Raw genomic sequence first — 26,566 nt, forward strand, 5'->3', positions numbered from 1 at the left:
GGATCAGCAATGCCAAGGCAAATGAGATCTCAAGACAAGGTATGGGGTAATATATTCCCAAATAGGATCATTCCTCTTAAGCAACATTTCTCAAGGGTCACTTGATAAACTAGCTTGAGTCTTCAAAGGGGTGAGATGAGATGAGATGATGTGAGGTATTGCCAGCTGTGCCAGGAGAAGTAGGGTAGTAGATGTGAAATGTATGCCAGCACAGCTGGATGGAATTTAGTAAAGAATTATATGTTATTTGAATGTCAAACTGATTTGTACAGATGCTTGTGTTGAAAATAGATTTGTAAAGTTGCTAGTGTTAAAAATGTACCAGTAGTGGGTCCTGACTGTAACTGGTTAGGGGTCGCCACAGCGGAACTCTGGTCCTCTAATGATTGGCAGTAGATTTTTATGGTGCCAAGTTGCCAGCTCGATGCCGAACCTTCAGCGAAGGCACGCCCATTCACGCATGTCTTTCAGAGGCCACTCAACCGCAGGGAGGACATGCAGACTCCACACAGAGGGCACTCCAGCCGAGAATTGAACAGGAGAACCTCTTGCTGTGAGGCAACAATGCTACCGCTGTACCACTGTGGCTGTAAACTCTAGTGTTTACTGTAAATAGATATTTCATATGTTCGTGTTCTTTTATTATTTATTATTAAATATATTTACACTTTTCATTGTGGCTGGTCCTTTAGAGAATATTTTAACCTTTGAGAGTACTTATATCTATTGGTGAAACTGTGGCCACTCCTGAAGCCTGGCTGTTTGGTCACATTACCATTTGTATTAGGTTTACCTTCATATTGTCAGAAATGACAATATCGATCGCACATTTGGGCGAACCAAATGCACAAATTTTAAATGTCGACATTCTCAGTAGTTCGAAAATCAACAAATCGAACAGCAGATTTGCTGATTTTCGAACTAAAATGTCGAAGACACATTGTAATGCATTCGCCCATTGCACATTTGGACAATTTCCTTTCGAGGTTTTGCCAATTTGGAAACCTATTTTCGCAAAAAGTGCATTCGCCCGAGTGCATAACGCACTTATGAAGGTAAACCTTTGTATTAATATTAATTTCACTCAGTATAATTGCGTACCCTTGCAAGAACCTTAGTTAGCTGGTTTTGTAGTGTCTGGTGGCAGTGATAACTACCTTATAGTCTGGGCAGAAGGGAGCACAGCAGGTAAATCTGTACCAGCCTTTCCCAGGTGTGTGTATGTGTGTGAAAATCAAATCTAAAAGAGTGTGTGTGTGTGTGTGTGTGTGTGTGTGTGTGTGTGTCTGTGTGTGTGTGTGTGTGTGTGTGTGTGTGTGTGTGTGTGTGTGTGCTACTTAGAGCAGGGACACGAAGCACTGGTTTCACAGAGAGAGTGGTGGAGGACTTGGCCTGGACACTCAGCTGAGGTCTTAATTCTGCAGCTGTGCCAGTGGGGAACCTTACTGTGGATCTGGGGAGAGATAGAGAGAAAAAACCCAGACCATGGGCTGAGTGTGTTCCCTGTGTGCTCTTAAGGGAAATTGTGCTTGATGCAGAGAGCTGCATCTGGAGATACTGGGCGTATCCATTTTTTTTTCCAAGTGAACGTCCCTCTCCATTGTCAGGGGTGAGGATTCAGGCTGCTTGATTACTGGCCCAGAGAGGGGACACCACAGAGCTGACAGTTCATCAGCCAGTAAATGGCAGGGGCCCATAGCCTGACAGAATTCCATCTTCAGTCTAATGTTTTGGAGAAGAGGCAGTCATTTATACCTCTCAAAGACTGACTGTAGCTATGTACTGCAATATCTGGGTGTTCCATATAATCAGTAGACCAAAACAGTCTATATATATATATATATATATATATATATATATATATATATATATATATATATACATAAGAAACATAAAAAGTGCAGACAAGAGCCAATATAGTACAGTCTTATCTTGAGTAAAATTGGCATTCCAGATCCTGATCTTTTTGGATACCCTCTCATTACAATGCTGTTTCATTTCTGTTGTAGAAATTCAGAACCTGTCACAACCTGGTTTCTACTTTCATAGAAACACAGACTATTCCTGCTGTAAAGAAAGTGGCCTAAAGAAAGTGGCCTAGACCAAGGCACCTATCTTTGCCCATGTATGGTATTTTTTTATTTTTATTTTTTTAAATCTCAGTTGAGATTGATGGGTCGAACAAGCAAGGTGCCTTTATCGGAATGGTGTTCTCTAGCCAACAAAATCTTATTACCCTTCAAAAAACAGCATTGTAAAATAAACCTCCCTATGGTTTTCTGATATTTTAAGGCTCTTACGAGTAGTTAATATTGAATCAAACCTAGAATCATTAACAGACCACCTTTTATATTCCCATTTTATCATTTCCCTGTGCTTGCTTTACACTTTCTTCATTTGACCCCCCTTACTTATCTAGGAATTAGAACGTCAAATGTTTTACTATTGCTTTTCTTTTAGCATTGTGTCAACAGTAAACCTATCTTTCTGGATGCTTGGTGGTGAAAATAAATATGTTTTAGCTGTTTCTTAAATCCTTCCTACAGTCAGACAGTTTGCTTTTTCCTCTCATTAACAAAAATGCTGAAGGCAATAGAATATGTAGACCCAGTACTTGAAAAGGAAGAAAAGTGGTGTTCATTTCTAGAAAGAGTAGGGGCAAGTTCCAGTACTGACACTTATAACTCTGACTCATAGTGGAACTGTGCCTTACATCACAACCATTTGTCTGTGTTATATATGTCCTGTCCCCTCTTTCTTTTTTTTTTATGCTAAAGGATTTTAGTTTGCCTCTAACCATTTCAGGAATGATAACTTTATATTAAGTGGAAGTTGCAGTCTGAATTAACTAAGAGCACTGTAACCCCAACACATTCACTTTACTTCTTTACTGCCTTTTCCCATTTTTTATTACACGTACTAGACATAACTACCTTTTGGGTAACGTCTTCTGCCTACAAACCTAACAGATGTCAGTTGTTCATTTCTACCCAGCAGTGACAATAATCATCATCAGGTCCCAACCTTCTGTTAATTTAAAAAAGATGAAAGTACAGTTTGTCATTATAAGTGGTCACCCTCAATCACCAAGAAACTATTTTTTTTTCTAGAATTTCACTCAACTGCCTGGAGTCAAATGCTCTCCAGTATTAAGTTAATGAGGTGCTGAAGAAGTTTACAAGTTTGTGCCTCGCAGTTCAGAATTCTGTCTTTGTGATTACCAAATATACAGCTAGAGGCTTTAACTCTCCATAGACAAAATCTAAACTAAAAGTTGAGTTTGAGTAGAAACATGACCCCAAAGTGCCACAAAACATTCAGTAAGGAGAAATTTCATGACCAGTTGTTGGTCATGAGTTGCAAAGCAGAACTTCTGCTCAGCTTGTCAAAACTAACTTTTACCATTGTACATCTACTGAGTCAGTCAAATAGTACTACTAATAAAGATAAAAAGAAGAAAACGAACCCAAACAAATAACAAAATGATCACACACTCGCATAAAAGTAAGCAATATCTCGCTACAAGATAATTTTACTTCCTTATAGAAACTTCTGACTCCATGCCTACTCATGTTTTTCATCCATTTTTTTGAAAACATCTCTGCTCTCTCTTATTTAAATGCATCTCCACACTACAGCAGTGACCAATGTGCTTGTTAATTTACTAAAACATGGCTCTTACAGCAATGATAAACTGCATCCATTACACCCTAAGCTTTCAGCTTTTTCTACTGCCAGATAACCAAGTCATATTTTTGACCTTTCCCTGAAATATAGTGGCGTACCTTAATAAAGGAAGCATGTCAGAGAGTTTTCCATCTGCCTAAAATAAAATTTCTAAAACTCTCTGACCAGTAGATTACTTTCCCATTTTACCATCCTGTGTCATATCTTCAGCTCCCTGGCAAAGACTCTGGAAAAGACAGTTTATAACCAAGTTGTGGATTATATTTTTAAATGCAGTGTAGTCAGTCTTTCACAAAATGGGTTTAACAATGACTTCTGCACTCATTCTGAGATTTATCAAATTAATGACTTAACTTGTTCCAGTACGGACAAAGGACAGTTGACAGGTGTCCCCTTTGTAAATCAAAGAAGTAGGTTATATGTGGTAAATCATTCAGTTCTGTAATCTAAACTTGTTGTTATTGACTTGGGAAGCAGTCAGTGACCTAGTTTAATAGCAACTACCTAACATCCTAAATTTTTCAGATTTGTCAGCTATATAGTACTGCCAACCAAACCTTAGATTTCCCCAAGGATTAATTCTTTGTCCTATCCTCTTAATTATCTGTGACTATTCCTTGAATATTATCAGTTTACCCGCCGCTCTTTATGATGACAATTTAATTTTCATATCAGGCAGATCTGATACTGCACTCCATAATGTGCTGCACTCTGATTTAAACAAAGCCTGTCACCAGTTACCTGACAAATCACTTACTGCGAACATTATGGTACAACAAAGAGTCTTCAGTACTCCCTTATTATATTACTACATCTTCTTAACCCTTTAAGTGTCACTATCTGTCAAGTACCACTTTTCAAGTATCCTGCAATTTGGTTAAACTAATTTCTTTCTTTTAATTCTCATAAAGTAACCGTTATTATCCAACTCTTAATCCAGCTCAGACTCAGTTCTTCAACTCAACTATACCTGGCTTACTTTTTCATGTAAAACCTTAGTTCTCCAAACCACTCTCAGTAAGGTCTGTACATATACCTTGCTGTCTGGTCATAGAAAACAGCACTGCTTTGCTCTTCTTATTTTTGATAAACAACCCAATTTACAGTACTTTCATTTGTAAACTTTTACCATGTGACTACTGCCTTATTTCAGCTCACAGACTCAAACCCAGCTCTGCTATGCCCTCAAACCAAAACGTTTAGTGTATTTTCATCATTGGAAATCATACCCCTGCCTTGTCATTAAATGAACAGATATTTTCCAAAACTGTTAAGCTGTTTGGAATATAATTTTCGCTGGAATATGATTTTCACAGTCAGTAAGACTACCCAACAGTTGTTCCTCTTTAAAAGAAAACTTCTCAAACATCTGGAAAATGCAGCCACTGCATCTGTAGAGACCCCCAGGTGAACTTTAATTTTCTTCTCTTCTTCATATTGCCTACGCAAATTATACTCTTAGAACTTCTTAATGGACAAATGGTTTCCTCGCATCTAACTTATCTAACATCTTTTTCTAATACTTATTTCATATTCCTTCATCAGACTAATTGCTTTCTTCTTTCTATTTTTTCTTACTTTACCATTGCTGGTTTCCTTTACTAGAAATACACTGAGAAGTTATCATGTGTTTAGTTTCCTTTAGAACAGTCTACCGTTTAAGCTACCTATCAGTTGTTTTAATTTACTATTCATTCATTTCCTGATACCTTGCTTTATCATTTTCAGTGTGGTGGAGAGACAGAGCCTCTATGGCGCAGCAGGCATTAAGCACAGAACTAATCTTATATAGGATACCATTTTATTGCAGCTGATTCACACATGGCATGGACAACTACAGCCAATTTAGAAAATATCTTAGTCAACTCATGGTATGCTTATGGAAAGTGGGAGGGACCAGAGCATCAGGTGAAACCAGGCAGGTACAGGGAAGACAATGCAGATATGCAACAGAAAGCATCCCAGACAGGAATACTCAAGGGTTGTACAACTGTATCACCAGTAATTTAACTCATGGGTTTTGGACATTTACTTTGGCTTTCATGTCACATTTACTTTCTACCTATTTCTCTTCTTTATACTAGTTTCTGTTTAAGCTACCTCTTTTTTCTGTACCGCTAAATTTGCATGTAAATTACTTGCATTACTCCTTGTTTAGTCTTACTCAAACGAATTTCTACTTACTTGTTTCATATATAATGATTTACTTGTTTCATATATAATGATTTCCCTTTATTAACATTATAGACTGTATGCAATACTGGAATTTTTGTAGAATCATTTGCACATAGTAATATTAAACTCTCTCATTTTCCAGTTGCCTTTAGTCCAGGGTTTTGGCTAAAAAGGGCATTTTAACCATTTTATTCACCAAAGTATCAAATAAATAAATAAGACCAACAACCTGTTGCTAGAGAAGGAACAGAATCCTTCACATCTGTAATCCCTTTCATCAAAAACTGTGAATACCTCTGATGTCAGCATGTTTATTTTCTATCTCAGGACTAGAGGTAACTCTGGATTGCTAACAAAACAGAAGCTATCATGCCATATTCAAAAACTAAGATAGGGAACCTAGAAGAATGTATAAAATCAACAGGAAATTGTCATTTTCAGATTAAATGGGTGAATGGCACCATTTATTTTGCTTCCCTGCAGGACCTCGCTTGATGGCTCACCTACCTGCACATGATTGGCCATTTCATTCCATGACAGCGAAATTTAGGCATTCCTGGGCAAGCTGAGAGCCTGTTTATTTCATCTTGGGAAGTCCTGTTGATCCATCTGTTCCCCCAGTTGCAATAGCTGAGTTGTAGGCAGTGGGCCAGCTTGGTGGTTGTGCAAGGAGGCCTACCCTCTCCCTGGATGGAGCATACTCTCCCCGTTTGTGGCTTGCCAAGCTGCTCTGTATGCTACCTTTTGAGGGGAGTACCCTGTTCATAGGGAACTCCCTTGGCTTGTGCATCTGCACTACTGTAGTGCATACTCACTAGGCCTGCTCCACAAGTGTAGCACTTAGTGCTCCAACAAGGTATCACCCAAGTGGCAAGTCAGAGCTTCATCCTCTCCCCATGATTGACCAACTGGCAGAAACTGCCCACTTCACTTTTCACATGCCAGCTCCTACAGGTGCCTGAGCTATAATTTGGGCATTACATGGTATAATTGTAAGCACAATGCTCTTAAATCCAGTATCAAGTCTGGAGTTATAGTTTTAACCTGGGCCACAAACAGTGTCCATAATGATTTCAAACCATGACCCTACGTCAGCCATTCTGTAGAATCCTTATAAAAGGAGCATTTATGAATGGACATCTCCAGGTACAGACAACTCAGAACTGCTCCTTATCTCACTACTCTAAAATCCAGATACCCAAACCAGTGTCATCCCTTCAGCAGTCCATGCAGGTATATTTTGTCTGCATCAGCAATCACAAACTGATTGCAGTCAGTGATGTCACTAAATGGAGTGACCAGTGCTAGTAGCAGTGCCAGACACGAGAGCTGGAGGCATGCTTGTAACTTTTGATGTCACTGGATCACTTCTCCATCGTGGTGCAGTAATATGCAGTGAGGTACAGAGAAATAAAAGCACTTCAAGAAAATCAGGCAGGAATTTCTAACTGGGTACTACAAAAGAAGAAATATGGTACTACACCTCCAGTAAGAAGGAAGGAAGGAATTGCACTGACTATACCCAATGCATATCCAACTGAAGGTAAACAGACATGAGGAAGAAATGGTGAAACCATTTTCCATGACAGATGAGTAAATATGTTCAGAGAATAAAGTAATAATTCCCATGGGTTGTACAGAAGTATGACTTACTGATCATGACATGCTTATTTTCCCTTTAAGCAATGCATTAGAATTATTAATGTTATTCTTTTCAGTCATGTTCTTAATAACTGGTCTCCTTACTTAGACATTTTAATACTCGTGGACCTAAAATTACAAACAAACCTTACCCATTAGTATTTGTGTACAAGTACTCTAGGAAGTTACCATGGCTTGCAACCACTAGGAGTTATTTTTGCGGACACAGGCATAATGTCAGCACTTTTTCTGTGAGATACAGCATACTGGAGAAGCTGGAAGAATCTGCACTTGGATGTGCTGGTGTCTGTGCACATTAGAAAGAAACATCCTTGACAAATGGCATCAGTTTTACTATTTAAGAATAGTCACCCCCTGTTTCCGCTGATCCCACATTTCCCCTGTGATGCAGAGAAATTTGCTACCATTATTAACTATATGGACTATGTTTACATTTGACAACACGCACAAAGATCTGGATCTGGTATACAACTGTTCTGGTTCAGTAGACAATTCTGCTTCTGCAAACCTTGGTAGCTACCCTTTCTCCTCACCATGGAATGTTTCACAAGCATCCTAGTTTTAACTTTGCTTCGGGCAAGTACTGGTAAAATGGCTCTTGGCTTGTGGGAAGGCTCAAGGGCATAGAGAAGTGCTTGAGGTTTTGGAATTATCCACTTTCCAACTTCTTTCCTTTGTCTTATGAAATGAAGACTCCGTTGAGAATTAGAAGTGCTGTTCTTCAAGCTTTTGCACTGAGCATTTTCTGAACCCAGACATGAAGAAGGCGATATTTCTATGTTGTAAATCTGGCTTCTTGGGTCGCATATACTATTTAATGCTCGATATTTCCTTGCACCATCATGTATAGATAATATTTTTGTAGGTAGTTCTTTTTCAGATAAACCTGCAGTCAAACCTCCTTTCTTTGGTGCAGTTAAATGATACCTTTGCATGGTTAATGGCGGTGCTCTGGCATTCCAGAATTGGCTTTTCTCCCCCTTCATTAGATCTATATAGCATTCTTCTGGGAAAAGCTGAATGCGTGGACCTAAACTTAGGCTAGTTCTATCAGTGAAGGAATCCATTCTATTATCATACCCTAAATCTGCAGGGGCTGAGACCTGGTGCTGGGGTCGCTGTCCCTTACAGTCCCCATGGTTTTCTTTGTCATCACCCCCATCTTCTTGCTCACCTTCAAAGGAGTTTTCAGTCCAGTTTGATTCCACACTGGCATTTACTGGTGTAGTCATATCCCTGAGAAACACCACAATGACAGTAATATTGTCACTTGAGCCCGCATCTCGGGCTGAAGCCACAAGTTTGTGAGCTACCATACTGTTGTCCCCACTGTTCTCTGTCAGGTGATCTGATACAACCTTCACTGCTTCTTCAGGGCTCACAGTGTCATAGAAGCCATCACAGGCCAGGATGAGGTAGTCCTCTGTTCCATCCAGCTCAAACGATGCTGAGTCAGCTTCACCACAAATGTATGGTTTATGCTCAGAATCACCTACAGTCAACATAAGGGAGAATATTAGTAAATTTGTATTGTCTACACTAAGAAATTAGATTTTAATAATCATACTGTCTGTTATGTTATCCAGTCATTGAAGTCCCTGCTTCATCATACTTGTTTTACTGAATGAAAATGTAACCTTTACTATAGCTAGCAGATTGCACACGTATTGAGATGCAACACACAATGCATGTTTTTCCAATAGTTCTTCCTTATTCATGACAAAATATACATCTAATGTTTTTTTATAAATGCGGCAGGTCCTCACTCTCCAGTAGAATAACTGGTACTGATCTGTTGTTTCTATTACTGTCATTTCTAACTGCTGTGTCAGTGCACCTCAGCCAACTCTCATTCAGTCTTTCATTTCAGGTGATTACAAAGGAATGAAATCACTTGAATGTGGACAGCATTTGAAGGGAAAAATCTAAAGAAAAAAAAAGACATTTTGCAGGTTGACAAATTCTCCTGCACCTTCCTTCGATGTGGGAGGGATGCACTGCACTGTCCACCTTCTTATATATGCCAACTCTGAGGCTGTGCCATCTCAGAGACACCATCATCTTGATCTTTCATGAAAAAGTCTGGCAGTCACACATTAATGAGCAGTCACACCAGAATCTATTATTAATGTGTCACACACATGCTTAGTTTTCATTCAGGAAATATAGTATGGGGAACCACATTTTCTGAAAATGCATGACTATATGTAATCATATTCCTGTTTCTTGTGGGCTTTTCTGCAGCCATCAACTTGTCATGGCTTTAAAAGCTGTCATTCTTAATGCTGTTCACAATATATTTTATTTATTTACATTTGTTTATTGGGGTAGTGCACTGATCAATATTGATCAATTTCAGGCTCAACCTGGCTGAAATGCAAAACATTTCACAAACAAGAAATGTAAGCACTGAGTAGTTCAGACTAATTACATAGAAAAAAAGTGTATATACATTCTAGTAAACAAACACAGTGCAATGTACAATCAAGCAGAGTGTAATGTACAATATATACATTAGCTTCCAAAGTGGGTAAATCTTCAGTAAATCTTGAGAAGGAGAAGAGACTTAGAAAGGAGATAGGTTAGGTGATAGGAGCATTTGGTTTTTGGATGAAGAGTAGCTTTTCAAGTTGTATTCTGAATTTGGAATAAGTGATGATTTCCTTAATGTTTATGGGGATAGCTTGCCAAAGAGTGGGTGCCCGAAAGAAGGAAGTGTGGCTTGTGAGTAGTGTCTCAGTTTGCATGGAGTTTTTTTTTTTTCTTTCATGAAGCCTACCTGCAATAGAAGTAAGTCTGTTGACCTGGAGTAGTCTGTAGAGTTGGGATTGATCCTGAAAGTAGGTTACATCTTTGTTGTATTGGTAGCCATTTAGTATTTTCTATGGTAATACAGGGATGCTCATGGAGAGGTGAGTTTGTAATGAATCAGCAAATGCTGTTAGAGATAGTCTGAAGTGTGGCAACGGTTTTTTTTTTTTTTTTTTTTGGAGGCAGAAGCAAAAATTGGGAGCCCATATTTAAGATAAAAAAGGGGAACTCCTTTGCCAATGTCTGCTCTGGCTGGTTGGGATAGAAAAGAGGTGATCTTTTTTGCCCAGAAGAGGAAGGAGGTTATTTTGGCTCTCATTTTGTCTATGTGGAAATTTATTTATTTATTTACATTTGTTAACTGGGTAGTATCCGACTGCGCGAGTAGCCTATTTTCAGCGGACACCCGGGAAGAAAAGCGCCAGAACAGTAACAATTAGTTAAGAGTCCAAGTAGTCATGAACACAGATATTAGTAAAATAATACAATTAACAAAGTTGCATAAGAAAACAAGTAGTCATGAACACAAATATTAGCAAAAATGCAATTAACAAAGTTACAAAGAGACAATTAGTCATGAAAAAAAACACATAGTAATAATATAATACAAAAATATGCATAATCTATCAGAGAATAAGCATAGGATTGTAAGCACTAGCTGCTTAAACATGCTGAAGAGAGGTGCATGAGAAAGGGAGATGGCAGTAATAGAAGAAAGAAACTAGCCAGGAGCAATACAGGGGCAAGGCCAGTTGCTATTGAGATAATCTTTTAGGCTTTTTTTTTAAATGAGGAGATGTTGGGATTGTTTTGGATGTGCTGAGGAAGAGCATTCCAGTCCTTAGCTATTTTATAGGAATAGAGAGAATCGCCATGATAGTTGTGAGACTGGGTAAATTTTAGCATTAGTCTGTTGGAAGACCCAAGGGACCTGCAGGTAAAGTTAGGTTGGACCAGGTTTGAAAGTGCAAGGCAGTAACTAGGGTTGTGTATGACTTTATGGGCAAAGATAAGTTCATTTAGAGTTAACAGGTTGGGAAGTTCCAGCCAGCTGAGCCGTTGAAGAATGGAGCAATGATGAGTTTTATGGGGTTGATTGGCAGCAATTTTGTTATAGCGGGACTCTAGGTTTTTAAAGTCAGCCTTACATATGTTGGTGAAGATATGTGAGCAGTAGAGTAGGGTAAACAGTTAAGTGAGATCTAGCTGTGGCTAGTCTGGCTTGGTGTGTAAGGTATAGTTTGGCCCTATAAAGAGCTCCAAGTTTAGTGTGGGATTTTTTGATTATTAGGGAGATGTGTTTATCAAATTTTAGTCTATCATCTATAATAACTTCTAGGAGCTTGGTATGATTAGTAGGTTCAATTTTTGTACCATCTGAGGAGTGAATAGAGAGAGGTAGCGAGGTGAGCTTGGATGATTTGTTTGTAAAAATCATTAATTTACTCTTGTTTGGGTTTAGGATGAGTTGATGGTTGGTGAGGTAATTTTCAATGTCCAGGAAAGATTTTTGCATTTGGTGTTGAAGTTCTTGGGGATAAAAGGTTGAGCAGATAAGAGAGGAATCGTCTGCATATTGGATGATAGTGGGAAGTTGGGTGGCAGTATTTAGGTTGTTGGTGAATATGAAAAAGAGGAGGGGACCAAGTATGGATCCTTGGGGTACCTCAGTGGATACTGGTGGTAGTGGGGAGAGTTTGTTCTCCCATTTTGTAGCCTGTTGTCGGTTAGACAGATAGCTAGGAAGCCATGTTAGGGATGATAAATTTAGATTATGTGTTGCAAGTTTGTTGAGTAGCAGTTGGTGGGATACGGTGTCAAAGGCTTTTGACATATCCAGGAAAATTGCTGAGACTAGCTGTCCTTCATTTCTGAGGTGATGAATAACATCAGAAAAGGTTATTAGTGCTGTGTTTGCACTATATTTAGGTCTGAAGCTGTGCTGAGAGCTGGGTAGAAGGTTGTTAAGGTTGAGGTGATTCATGAGTTGTTGGTGATTACATTTTTCTAGGATTTTGGCTGTGGGAGAGAGGATGGCAATGGGTTAGTAGTTTTAAATATCTCTAGAGGGGCCAACCCTTGTGGAGAGGTATAATATGAGACATTTTCCAGAGGTGAGGCACGTACTGTTCTGAGATAGAGTGACTGATTAAAACAGATATGGGGTAGGCTATGGATGGAGCAGCTACTTTTAGAAATTTGTTGGGTAGCTGATCTGCAGCAAGACAGCAGGGTTTTAGTTTACTTAGGAGTTTTTTATGTAAGAAGTTTGAATAGGTTTAAAGAGAAAGAGTTTGTGTTTTCAGCAGTAAGGGAGGGGACTGTGAATGGCAGGATTTGTTTGTTGTCCAGGAGAAGATGAATGAGTTGATAAAGTGAGAGTTGAACTGTGAGGCTAAGGGCTCAGAGGTATTAGATGTGGATGGAACAGGGGTGAAGGTTTTACTAGTGTTAACGAGGTGGTTGATATTTTGCCAGAGCTTATGCGGGTTGTGCTGGTGCTTTTGCTGACAGGTTAGAAAGTAAGTTTTTTTTATCTTTGATAATATTTTTCTTAGCTTGGTTTCTTAGTTGCTGATATAAGGTGAAATCACTTTTGTTTTTGGTGGTATGATATAGTGACCAGGCTGTATCTTTTATCTCTTTTTTTTTTTAATTAGAAGTCTGGTATCATTACATAGCCATGGTAAATGTTTGGATTTGTGGCATATTTTCCTGGTGGGGCAAGATTATTTAAGATGTCAAGGAATCTGTTGTTGAAGTATTCCACTGCAAGGTCTAGTTGTAGGTTATTTAATGGAGGCCAATCACAATGTTGAAGTAGTAGATTAACTATATCAGGGGAGAAGTTTTTCTTGCTACAGGTATATTGAAAGGGAATGCAGGTTTGGTTTTGGATTCTTTTCCTGACTAGAAATGTAGGGGCATGGTCACTTAGTGTGACTGGTAGACAGCCAGCTTGGTATCCCAGTTTTGGCTTGTTGGTTAATATCCAGTCAAGTAATGGCTGTTTTTTGGAATGTTTGGAGTGTGAGTGGGACAGCTTATAGTTTGGGTGAAAGTATACAGGTTAATAAAGTTTGTAGGACAGTTAGAGGAGCAGGAAAGCCAGTCAAGGTTAAAGTCACCTAGGATGATAGTTTCATGGCTGAACGAGGAAGACAGTAGGGATTCTATGCTGAGACGGTTGTTACTTGGGGGCAGGTAGGTGGCCATGATATTAATGGTTTTGTGAGGATTAATATGTAGGTATGTAATTAGAATTTCAGCACTAGGGATGTCTGGGGAAGTACAAATGGAAGTTTGGTAACTGATCAAGTCATAGTCCTACCTATTTGAAGGTGGAGGTTGTCTCTATGGAATGGTTTTATAGGACAAAGACAGCTAAAGAGTTAGGTGCTTTTTGTGGCGTTCCAAAAAGCATAGCTTTGGTCATGGTGAGACTGAAAAATAGTTTATGGTTTATAAGACACTGGTGGAGCTCATGAGTTGGCACTGAATACTGGTGTGAGAGTGACCTGATCTGTAAATGACCATGTCAGCACCATAGTGGATAAGTGAATTACATATTTTACTTTGATATATTTAAGTACCAAACCTAATAATACTATTACAAAAGAGAAATATATGTCATCTGGAATCTGCTTGTCATGTCATACTGATTAATTAATGCTTTGGCACTATTTCTGAACTCTACAGTATATTTCCACCGAATGCTGTACAGTGCAATTGCTTTGCATAAGAAGCAAACTTCAATGTAATTCAAGTGGTATTAACATTTGATTCACTATTAAAACATTAACCTGTAGAAAGCTTTATGCAGACTTTCAAAGAAAAATGTAATTTTTAGTAGTAAATAGATAAGGCTTAACTCATTTAATCCTTAACAGCAGGAAGCTAATTAACAACGTTGCTTCCTCAGATCTAACCCAGGAAAACCACTTGATTCCTGAAAGCTTTTCGTCAGAATCCTGTACTGAAAACACACTTCATTAGATTCATAATATCTGATAAATGGTGGGAATTACAAAAGTTTGAAATATATCTCTTTTGTAGACAGTGGGCTTATGCAGTGGTGTTAGTGTCAAATATCTGTTTGCAGACATTAGTTTTTATATTGCAGATTTATGAACAAAAAGCTGTATTTTGTTTGGCACAAAATACTAGTGCTATTGTCAAACAAAAGGGCGTATCTCTGTAAGTGTGCAAGACAGATCTAAGACATCGGTGACGGAATTACTCACCTGTTCAAGAGCTTTCCATTGATGTGTGACAAGAAGGGATAGCATACTGCTGTTTTATGATACTCCCAAATCTATACAAATTATGCACATTATTTCACACTATTACAAAACAATATTAATCTACAAAACTATTTGTGTTAGCAAGTGTCACCAGCAACATTGTGTGACTAAATGTTTTGTATACGATAGCACTATTTGTTCACTTGTAGGTCACACAGCTTTTAAAAAATGAATGCAGTTATGACAATATAGGTATTAGTTATAACTGCTTTACCAAAAGAGCATCTACGTATATCTCAAAATATTTTCACATTACCAACCATGTTTTAATGTCTTTTTTTACTAATGCCCACAGCTTGAAAACACCATACCAATCTGTTTTTGCTTTCCTAATGTAAACATGGAAAGATGTCCTATTTTACAGGCCTTTTGTAAAAATTCCTTAATAACTCCAGTTCTGCACATCCCGTCCTGGCCATTTCACTATCATGCTGATCAAATCATATCAGTTTGCAGATGTCACCTTGCTGCCTTAGTTTTATATATGTACCTTTTTACCAGAAGCTCAGAAATTAGACAGTGAAAACATTGATGAGTATACTGATTTCAGGAGAACAGGGAAATCTTCTGTAAAGATTATTACATCCTTACAGGATACATAGGAACTCTGCTTTCCTGATGACTATATTCTTGTATGAAGCAAAGAGATAATTAAGACTGTCAAGTACCAATTTTATTTATTACGAAAGTAAGAAAATGTAAAGGGTTTTCCTGACAGAATTAAAAAGTTACTAAAACAAAAGTCTTATAACTGTATCCCACTGTAAGATGTCAGACTACTAGGAACTTACTACAAAGCTGTACCTTGGTAAAGACCAGTACTACTTTTTTTCTATGGGACAGTTGAGGCTTGCGAATGGTACTCTTTCGGCTGCTTCTTTGTTACATCCTGTGATGTTACCTTTAATCCTGACATACATTTACATTTATATGGAGCCTTATTAAGTTTGTAGGACTTGATAATACTAAAAACAGCATTCCCATTTATGTAGTACATATAGCCAAATCCATACAGCTCAACCTTTGAACACAAAAAAATAGTAGCACTGGCCTTTAAATATCAGAGCAGATGGTCAAAAAAGTAATACCCCCTAAACAGTAAGTTGCCATGTTAATGAAAAAAATGATTTCTTAATTTAAAACACTGTAGGGCTGCAGCAATGTAGCAAAAGGTTTTATACAAACTGCTTACTACTATTGCTACATTTCTACATGTTGAGAACAACTTACAGTGCCAGCTTTTAGGGCTACTAATTGCACAGTGCCGAATGGCCCAATAGCAGAGTGCAGCTAGGAGAATGAGCCAATAGTACAGCTGCCATTCCAAGGACCAACAGCACAGTGCATATAAAAAATTCGACCAATAGTATGGCTACATGTGCTATTTGCCTGTTTTCCTAGCCGAATTGTGTTACTGATCTGTTCAATTAACCAGTAGGACAGTGTAACAAGAAAACAGACCAATACCATAGGCAAATAGACACTTACTGTAGCATTTGTCTAGCTTTCTAGCTGCACTGTGCTACTATCTATGCAATCAAAGCAAAGAGTAGCTAAAAGCTCATACTGATATCTCTGATTCTGTTTTGACTTTGATGAGCTCCTCTCTCACTGACTCACTAACTGAGCCAATGAAAGAGCAAAATTCAGAGCTATCAAAAGATATATCAGAGCAGTGGAACAAATGATAAAAAAACATGTTAAAACTGGCCAGATGCAGAGCAGTTGAGATGTACAGCAAAACCTTTGAATAATGACAACAGAAGTCCCAACTGGGTTCATGCAACCCTCACTTTAGGCAGTCATACTCATCTTCATGTGTCCTCAGTAGACATTCTTCCACGTTTCTCCTTAGCCTCTTTGTACATGTGATAACTAACATACATCCCACTGGAATACCAAACAATAGTATAATCTTCAGGGATTTCAACTTTAATGCCTGTGAACCCCACTCTAGCCAAGTTGTACAGAATCTGTGTTAGCTAACACTTGATCAAATAGTTAATCAGACAACACCTAACCATCTTACTGGTGATGAGTCAACACTGGACCTTATACTTAGCAGCATTAAGCACAGATGCTTACATATTAATGTACTCCCCAACAAGCTCAATGACCAAGATCCTGCCATCTGTTTATGGGCCTTTAAAACATATTAGATGCCACCCAAATAATTTCCGCAAAATAAAATTAATGAATCCAGACAAGAATCCTTGAAATCCTTCCACAATCCTTAGACTGGTCTTCACTTTACTCTCGCAAAAACACTGACACAACAGTCTTTTTTTAAATTACTAAACTTAATCTAATACAATACATTATTTTTCCAACCATCCATAGAAGGCTCAGATGCCATTTCTGCCCTTGGTTAACAGCAGAGCTAAGAAATCAAATGAAAAAGAGACAAAATCTGGAAGCTTTGGATGCAACATCCAATTAATGAGTCAGTACAGCAAACTTATCTTACATTTAAAATGAAAATTAGAATTTCTACCAATGCAGCTTAAGCTATATATCTGAGAAAAAGGTAAGAAACCCTAAACAAATCCTGTACACATTTCTGGGAATCAGCTAAACAACTGACATCCCAAATCACAGATACCAGGAGAAATGTTACAGCCGCCAAAGTCAACTCCAGTAGTATATTATCTCCAACGAAATCCAGGCAGTTCCTAGTAGATATTATTCAAAATCTATATATTATTTTCAGAATTCACATATTCTCACAACATCTTGTCACTAACACTACTTCTTCCCATTATCAGTACAGTACATCCCAATTTTAAACTTGGCTGAATATAGTATGTCTTTTCGTTTCAAAGAAATATCAGAGATAGCAATTATTATTATTAAAAAAAAAACAAACAGTATCAACTTTATTTGCTCTACAGCTTGGAATAAACACAAAGCACAATGGCAAATTATGTTTAATGCTGACAACTATCCTGGCTTAAAAGATCGCATTAATATTAAGTGTTTTTTAAAGAGGAGAAGACTAGCCAAATTTTATTTAAAGTGAGTTTTTGATATACTGGAGGTTTTGTTAATAACAATATAAAATGTAAAATTGTTTTTAAGATACATTTTGAAATGTTTTATATTTTTTGGTATGAATATATTTAATTGTTTCTCATGCATCAGATGTATATTATATAAATTATATTTAAATGAGGTGTTTCATTCATTCCTTATTCTGATGAAGTCCGAGTTTGTAGTGTACAAAAGCGCTAAAAGGTTGAGTGAGTTAGTTAAATATTACTTTATTACCTGGTTGCACTGTTGTTACTGTGGATTTCCATGCATGCATTTTTGTTTTGGTATTTTGATTTTAAGCATTTTATTTTGTTGCTTGAATTATTATTTATTGTTATTTGCATTTATTTACCAGGATAGTCCAATTGAGCCATACAAGACCCATTTTTATAACTGGCCTGACGAGAAAAACTCCAAAACAATTTACAACCAAATGGTGATAGATATTCTAGAATAAATTTTAAAGTAGACCACAGTAGATATTTAAAAATCAATTTACAGCAAATATCAATGTAAACACTGTCAGTTGCTAAAGAATACAGTAGTTGGATATGTAAATTAAATAATTAATTCAATAATCAAAGCTAATTTCAATTAACAAAAATACTTCTAAAACTAGACACCAACTCAAGGGCAAAATTCAGCAACTTACATACAAACTTCTTAAAAATGATAGCTTCTCACATAGGCAGTTCTATAATTCATATCTTCAGTCTTTCTTTAACTACTGGCGTAGAATGCAAACACTACAGACCAATCTCCGACCTTTGCCCACTAACAAAACTATTAAAAAAAAAGCAACAACTGTATAAGCAACTCTTTGAACACATTAATTCCTAAGCCCTCTCTGTGATCAACAGCATGCATTTTAGAAACTTGTAGTACAGTGACTGCACTCCACACAGTTACTAACAGAATCCTCTGTAACATGGATGAAAGCCTTCTTACAGCAGGATTATTTATAGATGTGAATACAGCCTTTGAAACTGTTGATCATACACTCCTTATCAATAAACAACATAAATACAGTTCTAGACAAAACACAGTGTAACAGTTCAAAAGCTATATAAAAGTAACGTAACCTTTCAAGACTTCCTTAACAATTTTTACTCAGCAATAGGAACCTTAAATATGGGGGTACCACAAGGGTCAGTCCTTGGGCCATTTACTTTCCATGTACTCATAAATGACATCACTAATGATCTTAATTGGAATGCAGTTATGTATGCAGATGACAAATTACTCCTGGATGGATTCCAACAAAACCCATTTTGTGCTAAGGCAGTTATGACAAGATACATTCTTATCACTTTGCATTCGGATTATGGCTAATAGGTTAATAGTCAATCCCAACAAATCAAGCATCATGCTGTTTGGAACCTATCATAAATTAATAAAGCTTCCACCAATCTCTTTTCTGGGACAATTGTAACAACCCAATTTTTTTCAAATATAAATTGATAGAAATACCCAGGGATCCTTCTAGACCCAACACTATCTTTCACCTTGCATACAAACACAATTACTAACAAGACTCTCACTCAACTAAAACTTTCCCATAAAGTCACTCATTTCCTGTCATCAGCGCATGCCAGTCTATGGTCAGAAATGTCCTCATCCCTAAGTAAAAATGTGCTCTTCCCCTTTTATGTCTACACTCCAGTTTTAATTTGGAAAATAGCTAGAAACAAAATTTGTAGATTTTTCCTGCAAGAAAACAAGAGGACACATAACTCATTTATTAAAAGGCTGCCTCTGATTACCAGTACAAAAAACAGCCATACTGGCTCTCAACACCCTTACTTTCAAAATGACAATCCTAGGACACTGACAAACATTAAAATCCATAATTGCTATACCTGAGCCAGCCTACAGTCTAAGAGGTAGTTAGGATGAAGGTATTACCCCAAGTGATATCCAGATTCAGAATAACCACTGGAGGAAAATCTTTCTGTAAACTTAGATCAGTGACATGGAATCATCTTCTTATCAAAGTTATATCACAAAATATACACCAGGCCTTCAAAATTAAACTAAAACAGCACTTTTAACAGGAATGTGTATGCAAATACATGATACAGGATAATTGTCACATTTTCTTTTACTTTCAATACAGAACATAACTATTACCTTGTCAGCTGATGTTAAACGTGATACTATCAACCTCTTTGTCTGCCAAGGCAGGTCATTAGAAAGTTTACTATTCTGCAAATTATGTAAATATGGAAAGCAAATAGTTTTTAATCACATAGGAATTCATTCATGTTTAAGTAATATTGCATTACTGTTTATTTTCTTCATGTGTACATATTCCATTTGTATTATCAACTATCGCACAATCTGTGCTAATTGTTTCCCACTATTAGCCCAGGTTGTGGCTGAAAAAGGTCAATTGATCAGTCCACTTACCCAGTTAACAAATTGTAAATAAATAAATTATACCATTTGTATGTCAGCATCATGGCAATGAAAGGTCCACTTGAATCAGATCATCTACCTGGTGAGTAAAATAAATACGGAAGTAAAACCAATGGAAACTGCATGCCAAACTGTAGTTAAAAATAAGGTTGCAAGCCTTCCTTGCATAGAGAGAGGATAATGACCTCTCACATCCCAATTATAATGACAATGACAATGGCAGAAATTTCATGAGCCTGTAAAGCATCCGTATTGCATGATTTCTAGAAAGTTCTTGTCATTCTCTTGCAGTTTATTAAACTATACCATTGTTTAAAGATTTGTAAGATAGATCATAAATATGTCAGTTGTACACAAGGATTAAAATAAAACATTTTTTATAACTTAAAATCTTCAAATCCTTCTTTGTATTAGGAAATTGCTGTACACTGGACTTTTAGAAAGATGTCAATACCATGTATGCAACACAAAGTAAAAGGCAAACCAGAGCTACTGTGAGGGAAGGCAGGAAGCTTGTGCCTATGCCCTTGGTAGCATACTCAGTTCTGAAGGTGCTAGCTGAGCCTACAATAGATGAAAGGGGCCTGCCCACTTTGCAAGATGATTTAGCAGCTGACACTGAATGTTTGGGGGGGGGTTCAAAATTTCTAAAAGTGATAAGAACAGCTAGTTGCATAATGGAATATCTATGTGCATGATGGCCAGTTAGCATGTATTTCTCAACCATTAGTATGTACATAGATTCTACAACACTCTACCAGTTCTATCAGGACTGTCAACTCACAAGTCCAACATCATAAACATGAAAGTCTGTATTATCTCAAGTGAATGAAACTTTATAAATGTGAAATATGGCAAGTATTACATACTCTGCATTTCATGTTCAAAATGTGTTCTAATAAAGATGAAAAATTGAAATATGTGAAGAACAGTCTTAGTTATGCAGGTTGGAGGAGCTGTCCTGTGCCTTCCATGTTGGGGGCATGGAACCTCCACATACACTGGGCTTATATATTTAAATTCATAAATGGCAAACATTTAGATCTGTACATAAGAAACACAAAGCTGACATCTCTGAGGCTGTGTTAGAATATATACTTCACATGTATACAGAAGTTTCCGTATTATATGTCCAATTGCACAGCATTTTATGCATTTCTTAGCTTGAAATTTGTGTGTGTGTGTATATATATATATATATATATATATATATATATATATATATATATATATATATACAGAGAGAGAGAGAGAGAGAGTGTGTGTCTTCTCTCTTTGTGTACTCTGGCTGGATCTTTTATTGTATACTATCTGCACTGAAACCTACCATCATGCTTCTAATTTGCTATGTACTCATTCTGTGCATAATATTTTTGATTAGAAAGTCCATGGTGTATTTTTTGCTTTCTGAGCTTGGGACATGGCTGCAAAGAACCAATAGACCTGTCCACTTGCCCAGTTAAAAAAAAACAAAAAACATAGAAATATATAAAAGGAGGTTGTGGGGGGTATAAGGATTAAACAGGGTTTACCCCTATTAATCAAATTAAATACTGAAGTCTGCATTGCTCTTTAATAGTAATTATCAATCTCTTCTTTTCTGTAGTGAAAAGAAGGACATGAGTTTATTGTTTATTATTAGTTATAAACAACATGGATTATCTATGTTTTGGAGTTTTTCCTTTGTGAAGTTTAAGAAAGAACTTTTGAAAAAGCAATTATTATACAAGCAGCATATGATGGCAATTGCTACTGCTTATACTTCATATCTGATCATATGTACAGGAGATGTAAATTTCTGGTAATGTAGTTATTCAGTACTTTTGAAATCTATGATTGTGGATTTTAAAGGTTATGGTTTTGGGGTTTTCACCCTGTTAACGCGAATCATCGGATAAAAAACATTTTGTGAATTTTTCTAAAACAGAAAAAATGTTACTCAAATGCAATGAAATACACATCTAAAAGCATTTTATATGTGTATGTAGCAGGGGATGGGGTCTTCTCTCCTCAACTACTCCTAACTCAGACTTGCATCACACAGTGGATCCCCTGTATATAGCAACACTGCAGTAAGTAATGCAAGTTAAAGAATTGTTGATAAATTTAATAAAAGTGCACAAAAAGCAATCAATACAATACAACACAACCAAGTGTAGGACTTTTGGGCACTCATTCAGTTGATGATCATAAAGCATCACTGATGATCTAAGTAAAATGGAGTGACTAATAATATACCCCATCTGAGAAAGGGAGAAACGTTCCACATGGTAATGGGGGTGCTACATCATGCAGGATAGGCTATTAATACATCAATTACAGGCAGTTAGAGGCCACAGTAGCTAGATGATAAGGCTGACAGGGGGAATATGAAGAAAATCTGCTGGTTATGCTGATCCTCATCTTTCGGTAAAGACAGACAGTGACTGGCTTACAAAGCTAATGCTTGAATAATCACAACATAATGAATTAATTATTGCTACATTTAAATCTAGCATCAGAGAAAATAACCTTGAACCAAAAGTACAGCATATTTCTCTTACCAATGGCTCTGGAAACAGAAAGGCTCCCATTAACCCTCCATGCTCCAAACCACACAACACAGCCTCCAAGTGCTTCAATGCGTTGTTTTTCATCCTAAAGAAAATGAAAATAAAATGCACTCATTATACTGTGATCAAATGCCATATATGTTTCTTCTGTATGCTATCCCACTAATGTCTCTTGTGCAACCTCAGAACACTCAATGGCTGACATCATTTTGTAAATAACTTACTGCAGAAATGTCAGCATTTGTAGAGCAGTGACATAATGATGAATTGTTTAATCTCTGATTGCTTTCTCCCTCAAAGCCAGTTTTCTTAAATACTTGAAACAGCTGATTCCAGCTCTGGAATTTTGTTGGCCAGTCCACTTGTTCTTCTGAGACAAGGTAAGTTTCTGTGGGACTACAGTAACTCCCAAAAGGAAAACAGGGCCATAAAGGGAAGCTTACGAATTATAAATCTTAACATACACTGCAGTCTGCTGCTCTGGTGCTGCTTGCAAAGGATTGTGGGTATCTCTACAGTCGTTATCAACCTGCTGTTCAGAATAATTAGTCTTAAAATAACCCTCTGTACTGCAGGAAAGTAAAATGAATGCTACCTCACATAATATATAAATTAAACTCAACTTGGAAATATTAGAGCAATATGTAAAATGGCTGTCAGACACAACCAAAATTAGGCTAACCTATCAGAAAGGCCCACAAAATTGTCAAGCAAGGGTCAGGAACACTTTAAAGGCAAATGAGAAGCATCCGACTAAAAATCCCTATATGCCAGAGCTTTCAGATATGTCAGGCAGAGAAGGTCTGCATGGCTGACTCAATATTCCAGAAAGAAAATCAGATTGCAACTTTGGAAACAATGATTTATTCCCTAAACATGGTATCACAGTACTCTTTAGTATCTCAGCTTGAATTCTACTTTTCTCCCTCAGTGCAAAACAGCTGAGTACACAAAGGGGAAAGATTACTTATTATCATGGTTTTACTACTCATTCAGTTCATGTCCATCTTTTATGCTGTCACAGGGTAAGAATATCACCCAATATTACCGATGACCTTAGTTTAACTGACATCATAGGTCATGGCCAGTAGGCTGAAGGAGGATCAGACAGCTGAAGGACAGTTCTCCCCACCTCTCACAGTGGGAGGGTTTGGGTCAAAGGTTTACTTGAATGATACGTGGTAGGTGACATGAGGTACAAACAACAGGTATGTATCCCAGCAGGGTACTCTGTAGATGCCAAAAAAGGAGTATGCCCCCCCCCCCAAAAAAAATATATAAAGTCTCCACATGAAACATTTGACACTGTTGTGCTAGGGACATACTAAAAGACTAAAAATAATATCTTACAAACTTCACTACAATAACCCTAGCTGCCAAACCTAAAGCCTTGCTTTTCCCTCAGATAGATGTAATACACAAGGAAAGAATGGGCAAATGATGGGGGGGGGGGGAGGATCCCTAATGACCCATGAGGCAAAACATAGTTCACCTCTGCCTAGTCTACAGCACACAGAATACACAGGCAGAGCCTCCAGCCTTTCCTGGTAGCTCAGGTCTTTTAGGCCTGTGATCTTTTTTCATCTATCTCTGGGGTCTCTACAATCATCTGATGTATCCAGTAAGATACAACCTAAAAGGGCATTGTATTTTATAATGGATCTGATCAGAGTGGAAAACAGAGGGGTAAGGACTTTTTTGGATCTAGATGAGATACTGTTTGTGATCAGCAGAGCCAGGTAGAGGGATACCCTCAGCGCTGTTGCAACATGATGTCAAAGGACAGGGAATTATCTACACATATTCCAAGGCCTCTCACAGCATCTTCATTTTGGAATGGGCTTTTGTCTATATTATAAGCTGGATTGAGGGATTGTTTACTAAATGTGACAGTATTGCACTTTTTAGCATTTAGTGTTATCCCGTTTTCTGTGCACCAGCTATTAACATGTACAAATTCAAGTTGTAGATTCTGCATGTCGGGGATTAGAGGATGACACCCAGTTTACAATCATCTGCAAACTTGATTAACTAGAAATCCCCTGTTTGATTTGGAGATCAGAGAAGTATATGTTGAATAGTAGTGGTATGAATTACTGAAGGACTCCACTGGTCATCTTCACACTCTCTGAGGAAGCACTAGCCACCTTCACTGTGTGGGTTCTGTCCCTCAGCCAATTTGCTTTCCACCTATAGGGATAATTTTGGAGCATATTTAGCTTATTAATTATTTTAGCATGCAGTATAGTATAGTATCAAATGCATTGGCAAGTTAAGGATATGCTGTATAGACAGCATGACCATTGTTCACGGCTTATATTATTCTCTTTCAAAGAAGTTTATTAGATTCATTAGACAGGATCTAGCCTTAACAATGACAAACTGCTGGATGTGAAGTATTATAAGATTTTTAATTTCATAGTTTGAGGCTCTTCAGGCCAATGGGTCTATAATTTCAGGGGTCCACGCTGGGGCTGTCCTTGTGAAGTAGCAGCAACACTGCTGTGCACCATGGCTTGGGGATAAAGTTTGTGGCTAAGCTCAGGCTGAATAGCTGTATGAGTGGTACCACCAGCACGTTTAGCACTACTCAGCAGGCATCAGCCCCATACAGGATATATACATTGTTTTGCTTTGTTTGTTTTTTTTTCTTTTGTTTTTTTTTTTTGGAAAGTACCTTTAGCAAGTGTTCTTTTGTGATGATAGGGGGTTTTAAATGCTTTGGAATATGTGGGTTTTGTATAGTTGTCTTGTAGTAAAATTGCACTGAATAGCTAATATAGTTGTGATAGCTACTTGATCCTAGTAGATGTTGCCATTTTGAATAAATCTGGAGCATTGTTGGGTGTTATTTCTTAAATTTCTGATGTAAACTAAACTAAAAAACTTCTCCAAAGCCGATTATAGCCTCTTACAGGATGGTATAAACAGCTTCACTTCTCCCCAACTCTCACAGTGGGAGGGTTTGGGTCAAAGGTTTACTTGAATGATACGTGGTAGGTGACATGAGGTACAAACAACAGGTATGTATCCCAGCAGGGTACTCTGTAGATGCCAAAAAAGGAGTATAACCCCCCCCACCCAAAAAAATATATAAAGTCTCCACATGAAACATTTGACACTGTTGTGCTAGGGACATACTAAAAGACTAAAAATAATATTTTACAAACTTCACTACAATACTCCTAGCTGCCAAACCTAAAGCCTTGCTTTTCCCTCAGATAGATGTAATACACAAGGAAAGAATGGGAAAATGATAGGGGGGGATCCCTAATGACCCATGAGGCTAAACATAGTTCACCTCTGCCTAGTCTACAGCACACAGAATACACAGGCAGAGCCTCCAGCCTTTCCTGGTAGCTCAGGTCTTTTAGGCCTGTGATCTTTTTTCATCTATCTCTGGGGTCTCTACAATCATCTGATATATCCAGTAAGATACAACCTAAAAGGGCATTGTATTCTATAATGGATCTGATCAGAGTGGAAAATAGAGGGGTAAGGACTTTTTTGGATTTAGAGGAGATACTCTTTGTGATCAGCAGAGCCAGGTAGAGGGATACCCTCAGCACTGTTGCAACATGATGTCAAAGGACAGGGAATTATCTACACGTATTCCAAGGCCTCTCACAGCATCTTCATTTTGGAATGGGCTTTTGTCTATATTATAAGCTGGATTGAGGGATTGTTTACTAAATGTGACAGTATTGCACTTTTTAGCATTTAGTGTTAGCCCGTTTTCTGTGCACCAGCTATTAACATGTACAAATTCAAGTTGTAGATTCTGCATATCGGGGATTAGAGGATGACACCCAGTTTACAATCATCTGCAAACTTGATTAACTAGAAATCCCCTGTTTGATTTGGAGATCAGAGAAGTATATGTTGAATAGTAGTGGTATGAATTACTGAAGGACTCCACTGGTC

At 37.5% G+C, this 26,566-nt stretch overlaps 1 protein-coding gene across 1 annotated transcript in view; it reads right to left on the reverse strand.

The window, feature by feature from the left end:
- Nucleotides 1-1,904: 1,904 nt before the first annotated feature.
- Nucleotides 1,905-26,566, reverse strand: part of PPM1E (protein phosphatase, Mg2+/Mn2+ dependent 1E) — an 811,755-nt gene continuing 787,093 nt past the window's right edge. The window contains exons 6-7 of the mRNA XM_044054278.1: nt 22,634-22,727; nt 1,905-9,016 (exon numbers count right to left, since the gene is read on the reverse strand). Coding sequence (XP_043910213.1) covers nt 7,953-9,016; nt 22,634-22,727 — 1,158 coding nt within the window. The 3' untranslated portion in view covers nt 1,905-7,952. The remainder of the gene's footprint in view (nt 9,017-22,633; nt 22,728-26,566) is intronic.

Source organism: Protopterus annectens, chromosome 13.part0, assembly GCF_019279795.1.
Source record: "Protopterus annectens isolate FY-2018-M chromosome 13.part0, PAN1.0, whole genome shotgun sequence".
Taxonomy (NCBI): domain Eukaryota; kingdom Metazoa; phylum Chordata; order Ceratodontiformes; family Protopteridae; genus Protopterus; species Protopterus annectens.